Below are 18136 nucleotides of genomic sequence, written 5' to 3' on the forward strand. Positions count from 1 at the left end.
TGATTGGGACGGAGTGGGAGGTCTCAGCCAGGTCAGCTCTGCTTACTGTCCTCACAGTCTTTATGAGCAGTCAAAGGGCTGGGGGGTCAGTTCTGGTTGTTCCTATTTCCAGCCCACTCTCTTGCCCTGTGTGTACTCTGGGGAGGGCTGGCTTGAAGCTGAATGCAGTATCTGTCAGCAGAAGCAAGACCAGCCTCTCCCTTCAGAGGAGCTAGGAGGAGAGAGGGGTACATGGTCAGTGAAATCATGTCACTGCCCTTCTTGGAGCACAAAAGAGAAAAGCAGATAAGACAGATATCAGTATTTTTCTGCTTTTTGTGGGTGTTGCCTAATTTACCCAGCTGATGCCTTCAGTTTGACAAGCCAATAGTGGGGAAAAACCCTGAACACAGCTGGATACATCAGTGAGGGAGACCTGCCCTGCACACCTCCACAGGTGGAATTCCGGTGGGGAGGGATGTGCGTCCAACTGAAGGACACAAAACAATTTCTTCCCTGCCACAGGCAGACACCTATCCTCTCTGACCAGCCTTCCCACAAGCCAGGGCCTCAGGATGCCACCCCATCATTGTAGTTTCCCAGTCTGTCTGGATGATGTCTGCAGTGCTTTCTCCAGGGTCAATCTGTCAGACAAATCACCGCATCTCCACCTGTACATCATCAAACACCTCATGACTCAGGCTGCCAGCCCGAGTCAGACATACTGCTCCTTCCCAGCTTTCATTTTTTACATGTATGCCAAGCCTGATGTGCTTCACCTCATGCTTCTTGGGGCTCACTTGCAACATGAGAGCCTTTGGGTGTGCTCCAGGGTCTGCTACAGCACTGTGGGGTCAGGGGATAGACAACAGCGTTGCCAGGACATCACAGGAGGACATCTGTCTGCATGGAGCGTGGGGCATGCTACAGCCCTTTCAGGCTGTCACACTCCACTGTGTGGGTACAGGGGTGGACAGTCTTCCTTTTGGAAGACTTTACCGCAACACTTTGGGTGGTAGTAAGAAATTGCCCAGCGGGTGGTAGGGGGGGATTAGTGGAGAGGAAGCCTGGACTGCTTATGTAGTGCTAAAGGGCAAGGGTATTGGGTGTTTTTATTGCTTGGAAATGTCCTTGGTGACCTGATCATTGATAAGATGCTGGTGGTCCCCCACATTTTACCTACCAGACCCCTCCTGAGTGCTCTGCCAAGCTCTTGGCAGCTGCAGCATTGCTGCTTGGAGGGACTGCAGGACAAGAAGTGCCTCCATGAAGCTGCTTGGGTGCCAGCATTGCAGCTGCTGACTAGGATTGTGTCCCTCTGCATCCTGCACAAAGGCTGGTGAGCCAAGGGATCTGAGAGAAGCTAAGCCTTGAGGGAATCCTTAGCTTATCCACATGGCCAGGAAGCCTCCTGCAAGGGCAGTAGCCAAAAAGCCAAAGACTAGAGAAACTAAGGATGCCCTGTGTTCAGCCAGTGCAGGCATAACAAGTTTAATAAGTAATCCCTTGTCATTGCATGCCCTATTGAGTCACTGCAAGACACCCTGGTCTGTATCCTACAGATTTGTTACAGGACCAAGAATTGCTCATTGTAGCTACTGCTTCAAAGCTTTGGAACAAAGGAACTGCTCTAAGTGTAGGCTGGTTTGCCTCTGACCGATTTAAATGCATCTCTCTCTGCTGGTTAGCTTGAGGTCATTCCTGTGACTTGTGTAGGCTGTTTGCGGGAGGGGGTGGCGGGGGTGGAGAGGTTCATGCTTCAGGAAGAGCTTCTGGCTTATCTGTGGCTTTGCACTTCATACCAGTGCATGGATCGCAGGCAGCGGTTGAGCTGAAGCCAAACTTCAGTGACATTGCAAAAAATGTGCAAGGACAGCTCAAAGTGCAGCCTGACTGGCAAAAATTACATGTGTGTGTTTGGAAAGTGGTAAAAAACCCCAACAAAACCCCCAACAATCCCCCCCCAACAATACCATATCTTGGTTCAAAGTAAAACTACAACTGTGGGCAACCAGACCACGAAGAGTGACACAGCTTCCTTCAGCACGGCGACCACCCTACAAACTAGCTGAAGCTGAAACCTACATGCAGAAATGCAGGAACAGTCAGCGTGGGCACAAACCCATAACCCAAGTTTGTGATCCTGCCTCTCCAAATGCCCTAGGGAAAGGCAGCTGTGGGGGAGCCCCAGCTGGGGCCCACGGTGGGGCAGAGCACCAACTGGTACAGCCTGTTTAGATGGAGATGTCTGTCACCATGTGTGGTGTGCTTGGGACAAACTTGAGCACATCTGAGCATTTTTCCCCATAGGGTCTTCTGGTCAAGACACAGCCCTTGAGTGCCCACCTCCCACATGCAGGATCTGCAGTTTTGCCTGAGTGAGGGCTGTGAGGCAGAGCTGCTGTCTTTTTTTATTAGGAAACTAGTGAACTCCAGTTCTGTTTTTCTGGCTGGAGGAAAAAATACCTGATCTAATTCATCAGCTTGTCAGGAAATACTTCATATGGAAGTACTTCTAAAGTACCAAATTCCTAAAAATTTCCATAGCCTCTTTGCTCTATGGCATCTTGAATGATCATAATTGCATGGCACAGCCTGCCTTTGCACCAGGAAGAAAGGACTTGCAACCACAGAACTGCCTTTTTATATTCCCTAACTTGCAGGTTCTCCCTGCAACACCCCTCCAACCATTTTGTCACCAGGCAGGACTTGGTCCTGAAACTCAGGCAAGTGTGATTCAGCATTGAATTGACACACCAGAGCATAAAACCTGACTTTGCTGGCTTTTAGATGCCCAGTAGAGGTAGTTTCTCTTGTTACGAGGTAGATCTGGGGTTTATTTGTTTTACAGGTCAGCATGCTGGGCCAGTTTTGTGGCTGATAGGCATACAGGGAGCAGAGAGCTCAGCAGGTGCTCAGGACCCAGCCAGACAAGAGACATTAGGGAAGTAACACTAGCTACAGAGAAGGAGATGGGGTACTGTATATACCTTTTCAGACGTATCAAAAATCTATTTTGCATGTACTTTGCACTCTAGTGCTTATATAAATAAGGTGTTGCAATACCAGAGTGGTGCTAATCCACTTGAATTTCTTGTTAGTCTGTATATATAGTAGCTGTGTCACAGTTGTGTTAACAGGTGGCATTTCCTGAAGAAAGTCAAAGCTGGTGTTTAGTGACTTAGGTGGATACCAGCCAGGGAAGTGCATGTCTGCTCTTCGAGATCATCAAGACAGACGTTTAGAAAGGGAATGGGATCAGCTTGGCAGTGTGCTGAGTTGTCACGGTGCCCAAGGCCTCAGCAGAGCTCCTGACATTCCCAAGGCAGCAAGGTCATCTTGAAAGCACAGTTGCATTTCTCTGGTGGTGTTTATGTTAATGTCCTGAGAATGACCTGCATATTTCAACCTTACGATGGGTTAATCATTAATTAAGACCTCACAAAAGTGAAGTCAGAAACTAGCAGTCTAGGAAAATAATAAAATTATCTTGTAAAGTGACTGTTTAGAGAAAGCTGCGTAGACTCATTTTAATCTTGGGAGGCTGGGATAAAGGGAAACAGCCAGAAACATTTTGGTATGGCACAGTTCTTCACCTCACTTGGAAAATGTTGCTTCTTGTGAAGGCCATGCCTCGCATCTGAACACCTGTAAAGGGCCATGGTTTGCTGGTGGTTTCTTTCTCATCCAAGTGAATGCGGGTGGACCTCTACTAAGTGGAAAGGTCAGCAACAAATTGTGAGGAAGACTTTGGTCTTCTTGTGTGACTTGGTGATTTGTCTGATAGGTGAAGTCCTTACATGGCAGTATCTCCTTGAAAGCTGTTTTTAGCATCATGTTGATGACCTATTACCCTGAGCAAAGTAGATTGACTTGGTAGTGGTAATGATTCCAGGGATGCACAGACTTCTGAACCAAACCTGCGATGTTTATACAGGGAAAAGAAACAAAATCAGGTGACTGTATTCCTACCTGCAAATCCTACAAAAAATGTTTTAAAAAGTATTTTCTTTCCAGTTTCTTGCACAAAAAAAGACTAGGGAAACCTCTCATGATTAGTATCCTTCAGGAAGCCCAAGGCATGTTGGCATGAAGTTCCTTGTCCTAATTGCATTAAGAAACCATGCTAGCGGTAGGAAGTTGCAGACACTCTTGCTTTCGTATGAGGACATAGAAGCTCATGCAGTATTTATTCTGGTCTCCTTCTCTTTTGAATTATTCACTAGCACTAGTCACTGACTTGGTGGCCAACACCTCTCCCATCTCTCTGCTCTGCCTCAGTTTACCTCTGCTCCCTCACACTGCTCTTCTCACCACTTTCAGGATTTGCAGTGAATTTTTGCTGGGTGGACTTACACCAAGGAGACAGCCAGGGATTTGGGAAGACTGTAAATACTGCTCAGAGATGCAGCTTAGCTTTCTGTGCATTTGAAAGGTGAACCATACCAAGATGAAAACAACGTTTCAGCCCAGGGTGCTTCTGCCCTGTGGTGAGGACGTGCAGCAGAGCTACAGGGGTTCTGTGTGCCAGGTGAGCGGAAACCACAGAGGGATGCCAGCTTCAGCTCCATCCACAACCAGGCACTGACTCTAAATGGAATGTGAAAAGAGATTCAGGCTGATCAGAGGCTCCTGGAAGAATGGGGAGATGCCCAGTCTGCCTTCTAGGAAGGTCACAGTCCTCTGCAGTGGGACAGGGGAGCCAGCCGGACAGTGTGCCTCCCCCCCTGCAGGAGCCTGTGGGGATGCTGGCTGTGGTGCCCTGCTCCCCCCTGCCCCGAACACTGTCTCCCCGGCTTGGAGGGGAGCACAGGCTCAGCAGAGTGGCTAAACCTGGCAGCAGGATGTTGCAATGAAAAAACAGTCTCCATTTTTAAAGAATGCTTTATTCACTACATCCTAGAAATGTACCGTAAATGGAGCAAGAACTAAATAAACTCAGAGGCTTCTGACAGTAGAGAATAGAGATACAATAAAACACCTAAAATATCAGCTCTTTTGAGAATAAGGCACACTAGGTTTGGGTTTTGGGGTTTTTTTTCTGGTTTTTTTTTTCTTTGAATAGTTTGTTCTTAACCTAAAGATGTTCACATTTCAAGTTATCAGACTTACCTCAGTAGTAGTGTATATGAAATGGTTTAGAAGCAAGTGTAAAAGGCAGGGGTGGGAGGCTCAGTATGACACGCCTGCCTGTGTCCCCATGTCCTGCCTGTGTCCCTGCGTCCTGCCTGCTCCTGGCCCAGCATAGGCAGCACTCATCATTGCCCTGGGGTGCCCTGGCATTCGCCCTCACTGGCTCCTTTCTCTCCCTGCCACCTCTACAAGTGGCATGACCCTCATCCTGCTGGTGGGGAGAGGATGAGTGGGAAGGGAGCCATCATCCTTCATGCCTACTGTGTGGGTCGGCCACCGCATGGGACTGGCAAGGGGTCGGCAGGGACCTAAACCACTAGACTTCCTTTTTCTGACGCTGGGGGTGTTTGTGCAGAGCCCATGGCCCCACGGTGGCACTTAGTGTTGAACTGTGCAAGGTCTTGGCCGGAGGAGATGGCACCATCCTTCCCTCTGGGGGCTTCTCCCTCGGGGCTGTGCCCCGATCCCCTCCTCACCGGGCAAGGGGCAGGCTCAGGGGGATCGTGCACTTTTGGAAGCACAGGAACAGACAATAAAAGTCTCCCAGGAAGGGCACAGAGGGGCAGAGTCCGACCTGATGGCTAACCTCACAGTGCTTTCGCTAGCGGGTTGACGGGGTTAAGGAGAGCTCAGCTTGGCTGAGCCAGAGCACCTAAAAACAACCACTCAATTTTGAGGCAAGGAAAAAAAGTGTATTAAAAGGCCATTAGCTGAGTGGGATGTGATCTGGAAGTGGTTCAGTTGTCAAAATATGCTCAATACGAAACTCTTTTGGTTGGTACTTTTACCACAAAAAGTAAAAGAACATTGTTTACTTGTTCTCTGCTTTGCACCTCGTGTCACCAGAGCTGTGTTTGCAGGGCTGAGGCACTTCATACAATGGGTAAGATATTTCTTTACCGTTTTACTACTTTTTACATTCACCACGCTACTAAATAAAAGCCTTTAAACAGGCCACAAAACACTGCAATAATATATTTACTTCTTAATAAAACAAACTTTTTTATAACATTGCAATAAAAGGTTTTTGGTTTGTGGCAAACCACATACCATGTAAATTTGCAACATAAAATGACTTTAAAAATGTATATTAAAAGATATTTACAAGCTCTATGTCTTAAAATCATCAGGTCTAATCACTCCCACCCCTGATGTGCATGTACAACTCCAGTTGCAGAGAAGGGGAGTTAAGCATGGAAGGGAGGCTGGGAGGGAGGCTAGCCCTGTTTCACTATTCCAGTATCACTACTGCCTCTAGTACCTCGGAAATTTCTCACAGAACATGATGGAGCGATGGGTAAGTAATGCTGTGCATCCTCTTGGCAAGAGCACGCCTACTCTTGCTGACAGCAGCATACATTCTCAGTCACTACAACATATACTTCAAAGGATAAAGACTGTTGAAAAAGAGCCTAGCCTTTATACTGGATTAAGATCTCAGTCAAGACACCTCGCGTGAAATATTGGCTGCTCATTTCTGCATATGCTTCAACTACGAATAGCTTCAATAAATAGAAAATCCAGTTGTTAAGGAAAACTCAGAACCCTTTCTTTACTTAACACAAGCCTGCAAATCACACTGTGAAGAGGTTTGTGTGAGGAGGATGGGCTTTTTTCTCTGTCTCCCAAACGGGCAATATTAGTTACTTCTGATTTCAAATAAGAACAGGCAGATCGTATTAATGCCAGCACAAAAATGCAGAGGTCTTGTACATTTTTCAAATTGCACTTTCCAGTATATTTTTTAAATAAGATACTTGTTGTTTTCTTCTTTAAAAAAAAAAATCTAAGGTATGTATTCTTTAAATATTGAATATATTCTTCAAAATATATTGTTAAAACTTTCCCTAGCTGCTCAGGTGTGCTTTTTAATATATAGCTGATATATTATTAAAGGCACTACAAAATAGACATCTCTGGAGTGCAGAAGTTACTAAAAAATAACCTTCATACCACAAATACATTGGAAATATAACTGCTAAAAAAAAAAAAAGACCCTATGCAACCCCACTATGATGCGTATAAATGCACGTCAGCGGTGGGCTGGATGCATCGAGTTCCTTTAGAAATGTATGAATACAGGCATGTTAAATTTTAAAAATAGCCTAAAAAAGTTAGTGAAAACTTCAAGCGTAGAAAATATTTCAAACACGTTTTTCTATGACATTCTTCACTTTCTGCATCAGTTTACTGAGCCCAAACATTTACTCTTTTGCAGCCAGTTCTTTCTTCATAAATAGTAAAGTGTTCCTTCAGTGTGTGTTTCTCCGCTGCCCTCCTCTGCCAACAGTCTCAGTACGTCTGGTAGACATCATGGATAGGGACCTGAATGGTCGTGGCTGGGAACGCCGGGGGGATGTAGCCAGCATATCCCCCATAGGCAGCAGCGGCAGCGGCAGCAGCCGCGTTCTTCTGTAGCGTGGCTATCGTTGCTGTTGCTGCAGCGGGTGCTGCGAATGGCACGTAACTTGTCCCATAAATCCCAGCGGCGGGGATCCGCTGCACATTGGGAGCCATGGTGTACACCGGCGTGATGGGGCGGCCCTGGAAGGAAAGCATCAGGTTCAGACCTCAAAAAACCTGCTCAAATTCCTGTAATATCCCGTTTCCAGCCCCTGAATTGCAACCCCCCTACAAGGGGAGGTGATAATAGGAGGGTAGGCAGTGCATACCCTGTTAAATGAGAGTTACGCCATCATGGGAGGCTATTCCCTCCCTCCCAGATCCGGGTCCCCCATAGCAGGGAGAGCAGCTGTCTGAAGTTCAGATGTCTAAGACAGATCAGGGTGAACTTCAGGGCTGTTGGGCACTGTAATATCCTTGACAGCACCTCCTGAACAGGAGCAGTAGGGCAAGACACCAGGCTTTCCCCTCACCCTTATGCTATGCGGAACAGGACAAACGGGAAGCAGGATGTTGGGAAGCAGGATGTATGGGAAGCGGGATGTATGTGCTGAACTCACCTGGAAGGGGGGAGGTGTTGAGACAGCCGGTATTACAGCTGCAGCTGCAGCTGCTGCGGCAGCTGCTGCGCTAGCTGGGTCCTGCTGAACAGCTATAGGGTTGATGATGTGCTCAACAGTGTGGATTTTGCCGTCTTCCATCATCTTGGCTGGTGGAGCGGTCTGAAACATGGAGTACTGGGCACTGATGGCAGGGATGGCCACTAGGAGAGACCAGACACATCAGGTGTGTTGGGAGAGGGTTTCCAGGACCTCATCTCAAAAAGCCCGCCCTCCCTTCTGGCTGCATCAGCTCTCCAACAGCAAACCTGCATTGCTTTTATCATGACAGGTAGGCCCGTGTGCTGACGGGGGACCTGGGGCACCTCTGTCCCCCTCGTGGGTGGGAGTACTTTGGCTGATGCACAGTGATGAGCTTGATGCTGCCTGCTCTGCCCAGCGTTTTCCCCTGTGCTCCCAGCACAGATATCCCAGGGCCAGAGTCCTTCTGGGGACTGGGAGCTGCAACCCAGATTCACACAGCCCCTTCTGGCCCCCACTGTCCTCCTCCCTGACGAAGAGTGTGGCCTGAATAGGGCCAGGTGGGAGTTCATACTGTCCCAGTGGGGTCCCTGCTTCTGCTGTTGAGATCAAGGGACCTGTAGCTGCCATAGGCAGAGCTGCTCTGGAAAAGTGGTTCGTGCTGCAGAAGTTGCAGGCAGCAACTGGTCCAGTCTATATGCTGTCCTTTAGCCAACTCTGTGAAGTATCAGCTTGCTCACTATTATGCGTTTCCCAGGACTAACTTGGCTAAATATGGTTTATCCCATCTGTCTGCTACAGGATCAAACTATTCAATGACACCAAAAAAAGAAAATGCTCTTTCGAGAATTATCCCTCTTGCCAAAATTGCACAACACAAAATAATTAGAGCTCTGGTGTTTCAGACAGAGGGAAAATGCTCCAGCCAGAATGACAGTGTTCAGAGATGGTGAGTTTGTACATGGCCCAAAATGGAGATTCGTGGCTCTGCTTAGGGAAGAAATGTACTTTGCTGAACATGCCAAATAATCACAATAATTGGACATGGGCAGCCAATGTGTGTTCACACCCCAGAAAGCCAACCGCATCCTGGGCTGCATCAAAAGAAGCGTGGCCAGCAGGTCGAGGGAGGTGATTCTGCCCCTCTGCTCTGCTCTGGTGAGACCCCACCAGGAGCACTGCATCCAGCTCTGGGGCACCCAGCACAGGAAAGACATGGACCTCTTGGAGCGGGTCCAGAGGAGGGCCACAAGGGTGATCAGAGGGCTGGAGCAGCTCTCCTATGAGGAGATGCTGAGAGAGTTGGAGCTGTTCAGCCTGGAGAAGAGAAGGCCCTGGAGAGACCTTACTGTGGCCTTTCAGTGCTTAAAGGGGACATGAGAAAGATGGGGACAGACTTTTTAGTAGGGCCTGTAGCGATAGGACAGGGGGCAACAGTTTTAAACTGAAAGAAGGTAGATTTGGATCGGACTTAAGGAAGGAATACTCTGTGATGAGGGTGATGAGACACTGGAACAGGTTGTCCAGAGCAGTTGTGGATGCTCCATCATTAGAAGGGTTCAGGTTCAGGTGGGATGTAGTCTGAGCAACCTGACCTAGTGAAAGATGTCCCTGCCCATGACGGAGGGTTGGACTAGGTGATCCTTAAAGGTGTCTTCCAGTGCAAACTGGTCTATGCTGCTATGATTTGCATCATTGCCTTCACCATTCAGCTTGTGAGACTTTCAGCAGTAAGGTTATTCACAAGGTAAACATCAATAAATGATGCGAGTAAGAGGTGATGTTGGCATCTGTGGGAGGTGCAGCCAATAAGTCAGAAATAAAGCTAAATATGTACATGGGTTTCTTTCACTGGGATGAAACTTTGCAATGTGGAAGTGTGCAATTCTGCCTGTAGAAAGGACAAGCACCGGCAAGAAGTACTCCCGTTTTGATCTTGGAGACTGCAACAAGGGATCTGATAGGATATCTTTCAGGCAGAGATGTTTCCACTGCCAGTGGACTACCACTGTTTCCTCAAGCAGAGACCCCTGCCCATGAGCTTTTCCAGTTCTCCTTCTACACCAAGTCCGCCTGGTCAGCTCAAACCAGTTTTATCATTGGTTTAGGTAACTGGGATAATTTCTCACCAAAGCAAAGGCAGAGAGCTCATGTGCTTCATTATGTAGTAACTTCTGGCAGCTGGGGTACTGGGGTGACCTCTCAGGAGTTTTATAACCATTTGCAAAGAAATGAACTTTAAGGTTGTTCTAAAGGATAGGAAACTGCAGTTAGTACATCTTTACTCCTCCATTCTGGTTAATGTGCTTTCAGAGTCATACCCTTTCAAGAACAAGTCAGTCTTGCACATGGTACATCTTACTAGATCATCTGATCTGGTTGGGGAAAACAGGCTGAGTCCTTCTGTGCTCAGAGGCTGTGCTGGTTGAGAGGGGAAGACCTGATAAAGAAGTCTGAATCCCAACATGCTTCATATGTAGAAACATTTAGACTTGAGCTTCAGGGGTTTTTTTTGGCAGTCAAATGAATTACAGATGCTACTAACAGGTGTGCGTTGCAAAGCCCACTTTTCAAGCATCATTTAGTAATACCTGGATTTCCTGAAGTACCTTTACAAACATGCATAGTGGTAATGTTTTCTGATTGTGAGTGGGTGGTTTTCTCAGGAAATACGATCTTCCTTTGGAAACAGGTCTAATTGTAACAGCCTTCCTTTGTCTCTAGACCTCTTCTCACATTGTCTTATCCAGCTGATAGAGCGAGCTCTTCACAGCCTTCATTAGATGCAAGCTGTAGTTTCTACTGACAGTATGGAGCATGTTTTGGTAAAACACTTCAACTCTATATATTAAACACTGCTAAGGTCCTGCAGTTACAATTTACTTGGAGAGATGAATGGAAGGAAGACCTGAGGACTTCCACAAGAGGACTTGCCCCCATCACCTGCAAGGACCTTCCTTCTTAGGCTACTTTTCCAAATAAAAGTCTTTCCAAACAGAATCTTGAGGAATTGCAGGGCTTCATCCTGTTTGCGTGGGAAGAGCCAGCACTGGATACTCGCCTGAGGATGTGGTAGAAGGGGGAAAACCCTGACCTGTCCCTTGGGCCGGCTCCCTGCAGCCCAGCAGAGCTGAGAGCTCTCCTGTAGGTGTTTCATTGCTGCAAGGTGGACCCTGATGGCTCGCTGCATGCCTCCTTCCCCATACCTCTGATGGTGATGGAGGAGCTTGTCTTAGCCAGGGACTTCCCTGCAGTGGGAAGGTCCCAGGTCCTTTTCCCAGCCTTGTAGCACTGAAGAAATAGAAACTAAGCAGCGGAGAGCTCTGGCCTGTCTGGAAATCTGGGGTGGGAGTCTCCCAGGGTGAAATTAGAATTGAAGAAATTAAGAGAGGAAGATTGCTCTTAGTCACCATGTCTGGTGTACATGACTAGATGGAAAGTCTGCTTCCTCCTGAGGAGGTGCAAAATGGGACAGGACGAATGGGCACAGCTTCAGCCCTTTTTTCTTTAGCCTGAAGAGCTCCCAGATGTTCACGTCCCCTGTCCTGCTGCATGCCTCTTGTTTGCACCCAGGGCCAGGAGGCATCTGGCACAAGGGGTGCTGAGCCCTGGCCCCAGGGCCGTCCCCACTGCCGTAACCGTGGGATGGCCCTGGAGGGGTCCCTGCATGCCTGACATGGGGCTCAGAGCAGGGGCTTGCGTGACACCTCTGCTTTCCTCCCCTCATTGCACATACTAACCTGCACCAGGCTTAATGGCCACTGTATTGACCGCAGGTAACTCCAAGTTGGGTACCAGCTCGTATCCTTTCTCTTGCTGCTTTCCTTTGCCTTCATGGTACCTGCTGTAGATGCCACGGCCAGCGGAGTATCCCCCCAGGTAGGAGCCCCTGGGGCCCGGGGCTCTGTTGCCAGCTGCACCTCGCCCTCTGCCTCGTATGCTGCCTGCTTATGATAACAACATAGAAGAGGATGGTGAATAATGGAGAGTGACAGCCTCGTGGGGAGCATGAACGGCCCCAGGCGGAGATCAGGAGGCATTTGCTTAGAAATGAGGCTGCCGAAGTTAGTTTGATCTGAGCCTTAGCGACTGCACTTGGGAAAACAGAAGAGTTTGGCCTTAGGTGCACCCAGTAAGCTTGCACAAGTTTTCCTCTTGATGTTTCTGATCATACATTAACTACTTATTTATACTGATATAACTCTCGTGACAGAGAGCATGGGTATAATGCACTCAGCAGAGAGAGAGGGGCTCCTCCAGCATGATTTCTGTGCAGTAGAATAGCTTCTGCTCTCAGCTGTCCTTCAGAGGAGACCCAGCGCCTCTCATTTGGCTGTGATGGGACCCTGCAGAGATAGCCTGAAGTACCTGGCCTTTAACCAACTTTGTCCCACCATAGCATATATTTTCACTAGTGTTGTTTGTTTTCTCTGCTATTTTATTAGTAATGTGAACATACCCCATCTCCAAAAATACTGCTTTTATTTATCTTTGCAATTCCATGCACGTTACGACAGCACTTTGGACACTGCAGTATTAATGCACTCTGTGATGGCCTAATTGAATATTTAGATGGTCAGTCTCTGTAGTTCAAATCTGGAAGCTGAAATTCTTGATCAACTGAGGTTAAACGTATTTCTTGGTTGACGTGGATGCTTTAAGATTATATTCATACTAAACTGCCTTTTACATGGAAATACACATTAAATTTCAGGAAACTATAATTCCTGTAAGTACAGGATAATTGCAATTATAACACCAGTTATAGCTGCTAGGGATTTTTATGAATAACTGATTTTTAGTTAATTTTTAATGACTGTAACCGACAACTAATTGAAGTATACATTATAAAAGAATTATTTTGCACTCACGTGATTCCTTCTGCTCTTAGTTCCCAAATGACTTTGTAAAGGACACAGCACTACTGTCATTTTAATGTGGAAGGCAAATGACACCTGGAGAGCTCCCAGCTGACTCTTTCACTGACATCCCTCCCTTTGGATGACCAGGCGACCATACCCACACCTCCAGGAGAAGGCAAAGGGAGCAGTATCACAATCTCTAATACTTAGGATCCAGCTCTTCCTTGGAAGGGGGCACCAGCAGCTGGAGTCCTTGGACTTGCTCAGATTTAGTACAGCACTCATGAAAACGAGATCCCTCTCCCTCATACCATGCTTGGTCTGTTAGCTCATTCTTAACCGTATTTTTTATGCCTCCCTCATACTAGACTGTACATTAACATTATTTCTAGATAAATACACTGTATAGTCATAAAATGAGACCAAACAGAAATATAGGAAAAAGACCTATAAAAAAGTGTTTAAGAAAAAAGTGCATAGTACCATCTGTCCTTTGCCTCAAGCAGACCCTGGGTAGCACCAGCCTGAGATCAAACTTGCCCATCGCATCTCCTAATTGTGCTTACTAACCTTTCACAAAGTAATCTCTGTTGGGCCCAATCAAGGCATTGTATGGATATCCATAATATGCTAGTGTGTACGGATCACAAGAGTAAACATAATTAGGTTGCTGAGTTACTTCAGGCGTCGCTGCGGCCCCTCCTTTTGCTGCTTTCTGGTAGCGAGTGTATTGCTCCTTGTCTACTGGCTTGGCCAAGGTAACCTCCAGGCATGAGCCTTCCAGTTCGACACCGTTAAGGTTGTTCATGGCATGAATGGCATCATCCCTGGTTGCAAAGTGCACAAAGGCGTAATCACGTATTTTTTTCACCCGCTCTACACAGCCAGGGTTAAACTGCCCAAAGACCTTTTTAATAGTGTCCTCTGTGGTCTCAATCATTAAATTCCTCACATAGAGGATTTTAACAGTCTCCATGACATCTTCATCAACATCTATCTCTGGTTCTGCCCAGTCAACAGCAATCTGGTGGCCCCACAACTGGATCCTTCCCGGCATGAGTTTCCTCCTGGCCATTGCTGCTGCTCTATGGCTCTCATACTCCACAAAGGCAAAACCTCTGTTCTTCATCTTGTCTGCAGCGCTGGCATACACAATGACATCCAGCACGCCTTCCGTCACCTTGGCAATCTCTTCCAGGATCTCCTCTCTCTTCTTCATCTTGGGAATGCCTCCGATGAAGAGCCGGCAGTTATCCACACTACAGCACACACCCAGCAGCCTGCCGGGACGGATTTCATAGTTGTTCAGCTCCCTGACGGCACGCTTCGCCTCGTGCTTCTGTGTGTACATCACAAAGGCGTAGCCACGGTTTTTCCCATCAAAGTCCATCATCAGGCGCATTTCGTAGATGCGGCCCACAGACTCGAACACAGGGACAAGCTCATCTTCATAGACGTCACGGGGGATTTTGCCCACAAAGACTTCACAGCCACGAGGAGGGTGCAGGCCTTCCCAGCCAGGAGGAGGACCACCATACTTGCGTTGCCCGTTCTCCTGGATCATGCTATATCCAGTGCGTGCCATGAGGGCCAGCAGAGCTGCCTCATTGGGTGCACCAGCAACACCTTCAGGGACTTTTGTGGTAGCCACATTGGAGGAATCGTTGCTCATCCTTGCAGTAGAGTCCTCAGCAGTCATGGTGTCAAACTCATTCACAGCCTGATAAAACCTGGACAAAGGTAGAAGGACACTTGTTAGAAACTGTTAGCCACCACCAGAATCCCACCCCTCTCTTTTGTCTTGTAGTTCTGCAAGTTCATTTTTTGAACTGGGACTAAGGCTGCAGAAAGGCAGATGAATGAGCCACACCAGCATGAACATTGACATTTCAGGGGGAGTGCGTCCTGGATGTAGGCACAATCCCTCTTTGAAGGGGGTGACTGAGGATCACCTGCCCGTACAATCCCAGTACCAAGAGCTGCTGCCACAGGAGGCTGAAGTCTCATGAATGGATGCCACCAGGCACCTCAAAACCTCAAGACCCTAGGAAGACTTGTCCTCTCTTTGAAGGGGTCGGAAGGAGCTGACACAGGATTGGGAAAGGGAAGATACTGCCATGAAGCTGGTGGTTCCCACCTCCAGAGCCCACTTCTCCCTCTCAGTCATTCCTCAGTTAATCCAGCTACTCCTGAACAGCACAAGTGCCAGGTGCCATACTCCAGGGTGAAAGATGGCAAATACATGATATGCATCAGGCACGGTTTTCATCTGATAACAACCCCTTGCTCCTCTAGGCCTTCACAGTAACTGTCAAGTAAGAAATAATAAATACACTTTAGCATCAGGAGGGACCAATCCTTGTTCCCTTGCACAAAGAGCGACCTGGCAAGCTTCTGCATTGTCTGCTGCTTGTGGTACAATGTCTGACATGTTTGTCTCTTCCATTGTTACAGGACTTCACACAAGCTCAAGAGACTCACTGCCTTATGACAGGCAATTTGCTTCAGAGCAAGCAGCTAGCATAGGCCTGCAAACCCGCAAGAGGAAGGCAAATCTCAGAAACCTCATGCTGCATTTGAACACAGGCAGAGAGTGGGAAATGCAGACATACAAAAGGAGATGACCATGCTAATGACCACAGCTGCAAGACAGTGGGCTTCCTCTCTGACCACAATTAAATAAGACACTTTGGGACTCTGAGAGTAGTTAATTCATTGACTTTTAAAGCTGCAAAGGTCTGCCAGACCATTTAATATAAGTGATTGTATATGACACGGACCATTACATTATGATTTTGTTTGCGTATTGAGTCCTGTAACATTTATTTGAGTAAATCATATCTTCCAGAAGGACCTTGGTAGACCCCACCACTTCATGGCTTGTTAGCAAGTCACTCCTTCAGAGAAGTAAGCGTACTGTTTCTCATGAAAATTTGTCTGGCTTTTGCTTCTAAATAGGATTATTAAACCTTTCTCTGATAGACTAAAGAGTCTTTCAAGACCTCTGCTTTTGCCTCATGGTAATATTTAAGTTGTGTAATCAAGCCACAACTCTGTCTTTTTTATAAAACTTGCAGGATGAACTCCTAAATTCCTAATTCCTTCACAATCAGTCATTTTTTTTACTTTTTTGGGTTTTTTTTTTTGTTTTTTTGTTTTTTGTTTATTTGAGTTTCTGCATTTTTCACCCTTGCTATACACAGGGATGAAGATTATCTCTCCTTCTTCTTCCCATGTCTTTGTCCACACCTTCTCAGCAGAAAACCACATAGGTTTTTTGTCAATTCTGACTCCAAATCCTTCGCTGAATCATCACTTGCTGGGGTTATGTCCCATACAGCAGGCATGCCTTGTGTTTGTTACTTCTAAATGCCACAACCTTGTGTTCAGTGCTATCCCAACTGCCTTTTGAGCAGATCCCACCTACCGAGTGCTACACCATTGGCTCCTCCTCATTGCTTTTTACAATTCCATCATCCTTTGCATTATCCACTGATTTATTTGCGATATTAACAAACAACCAGCTTGTTGATGGAACTGTCAAAAAACACTAGCCCCTGTAGGAAACTCTGCAAACCAACGTAACAAATGCTTCCAATCTGGGTTTGACAGGCTTACTTTCAAAAAAAAAAAAAAGGACAAAGCCTCAGTCAGATTTATTTATTCTATGTAGTCGTGTTATTTGGTGGGACACAGACTTCCCTCTGTCCCACAAGGACTCTGATACATACCCTTAGTTAGAATGGTTTGGCCATTTTCAGTGCATTGGTTACCATGCAGGCAGGTCTTTCACTAGTATAGCAGGCCCAAGTCCACAGAAATATGGGTGCAAAATTGAGGCACCTAAGTCTAATTTGTACGGTCCACAAAACCCATTTTAATCCTAGTAACATTAGCACCTCCAATTTTCTTCAGTAAAGCTCCTAAGCAGTCCAGAGCTGTGCTGGTCTGCATCCAGAGGTGCCCCTGCACCAGCCAGGGCAAACAGCACTGTGCCTGGTTTAGCTCCTAAACGAATTTGGGATTGGGAAACCAGACCTGTGAGCCTCCATCTGTGGTAGGGCCTGATCCTGCAGGTGTGTTTGGGCTGTGGGTGCTACATGCTGATGCTTCTGAGCCATTTTAATTTAAAAATAGGGAGAGCAGCAGGGGAGACAGAGAACCTGGAGGACAATAACAGCAATGTGATTCCCAAACAATACTTTAGAAAACAGAATTTCTTGTAAGCTGGGTCTTTCATGGAAGTGCATCAGTTTTGATAGCTTCTTGCTTTAAAATGTTGTTGATAAATATGTTTCTCTCACATTCAGATGTTCCCCTTTTTAATGTGTCACAGTCAGACATTCCTGGGAATTATTTGACATAATTAAAAAAATGAAGGCAGAGAAAAACATTTTCTTTTTTTCAGTTCACAATTTGTTCCTCCTAAAAATGTGTCCTCACCTTTCCCTGAATGAAAGCAAAACTTGTTAAACAAACACTTTACTGTGGAATAGTCATTACCTTTACATAGGCCACCCGTTGGCAAGTGAATTACTTATTGCCCCAGGTTTGAGTAAGTTTAGAAATGAGTCATTACCATCAATTTTGGGTCAGCTTACAAAATAAAAGTCTGCATTCTGTTATCTGCAGGGCTTAGTTCACTGGGGCTATCATCTAGAAAGCTACACATGGGCACCAGGGCTGTGGAGAAAGGAGAAATGGCGCAAAGCCTCCCCTGCCCACCAGAAACCAGCTGGTAATTTGGTGGCTATCCAGGAACTGGCATGTTCTCCAACACTTTGCATTGCACCAGCAGAACGATTTTCTAGTATTGGAAGTTGAACTTGAAGCTACTGTTAAGTGCTGACGGCCATCTTTGCTGCAAACACTACCATAGACTATTTGTGATAGTGAATAATGAAAAATTATTTGTGAACCTAAACCACATTTATCTCTATGTAATTTATTGAGAATGAAGATTCATTATCAAATGTGTTCATTTTTTTTTCCATGCAGCTGCACAGAGCTGAATTTCATAAGTATATGCTACCTAAGACAATTACAGAGCCCATGTAGTCCTACTTGATGTAGCTAAATACACATTTAACAACATTCATTGCCACATGACACAAGCAACAATTTCACAAAGTTCAGATATCATCTACCTTGATGAGAAAAAAAACGCAGGCATGTCTG

The 18136-nt window shown here is 46.6% G+C and overlaps 1 protein-coding gene across 10 annotated transcripts in view; it reads right to left on the minus strand.

Annotated features, from left to right (window-relative positions):
- Positions 1–4845: 4845 nt before the first annotated feature.
- RBM47 (RNA binding motif protein 47) overlaps positions 4846–18136 on the minus strand; it is an 82052-nt gene continuing 68761 nt past the window's right edge. For 8 of the 10 annotated variants that reach the window (XM_055794952.1, XM_055794949.1, XM_055794954.1 and 5 more), the window contains 4 exons: positions 13529–14688; positions 11837–12043; positions 8076–8278; positions 4846–7656 (listed from right to left, as the gene is read on the minus strand). In XM_055794952.1, the coding sequence (XP_055650927.1) occupies positions 7405–7656; positions 8076–8278; positions 11837–12043; positions 13529–14688 (1822 nt within the window). In that variant the 3' untranslated portion in view covers positions 4846–7404. The remainder of the gene's footprint in view (positions 7657–8075; positions 8279–11836; positions 12044–13528; positions 14689–18136) is intronic. The other 2 variants (XM_055794950.1, XM_055794958.1) reach the window with 2 other exon arrangements.

This window comes from Falco peregrinus, chromosome 2, assembly GCF_023634155.1.
Source record: "Falco peregrinus isolate bFalPer1 chromosome 2, bFalPer1.pri, whole genome shotgun sequence".
In the NCBI taxonomy this organism is placed as follows: Eukaryota; Metazoa; Chordata; class Aves; order Falconiformes; family Falconidae; genus Falco; species Falco peregrinus.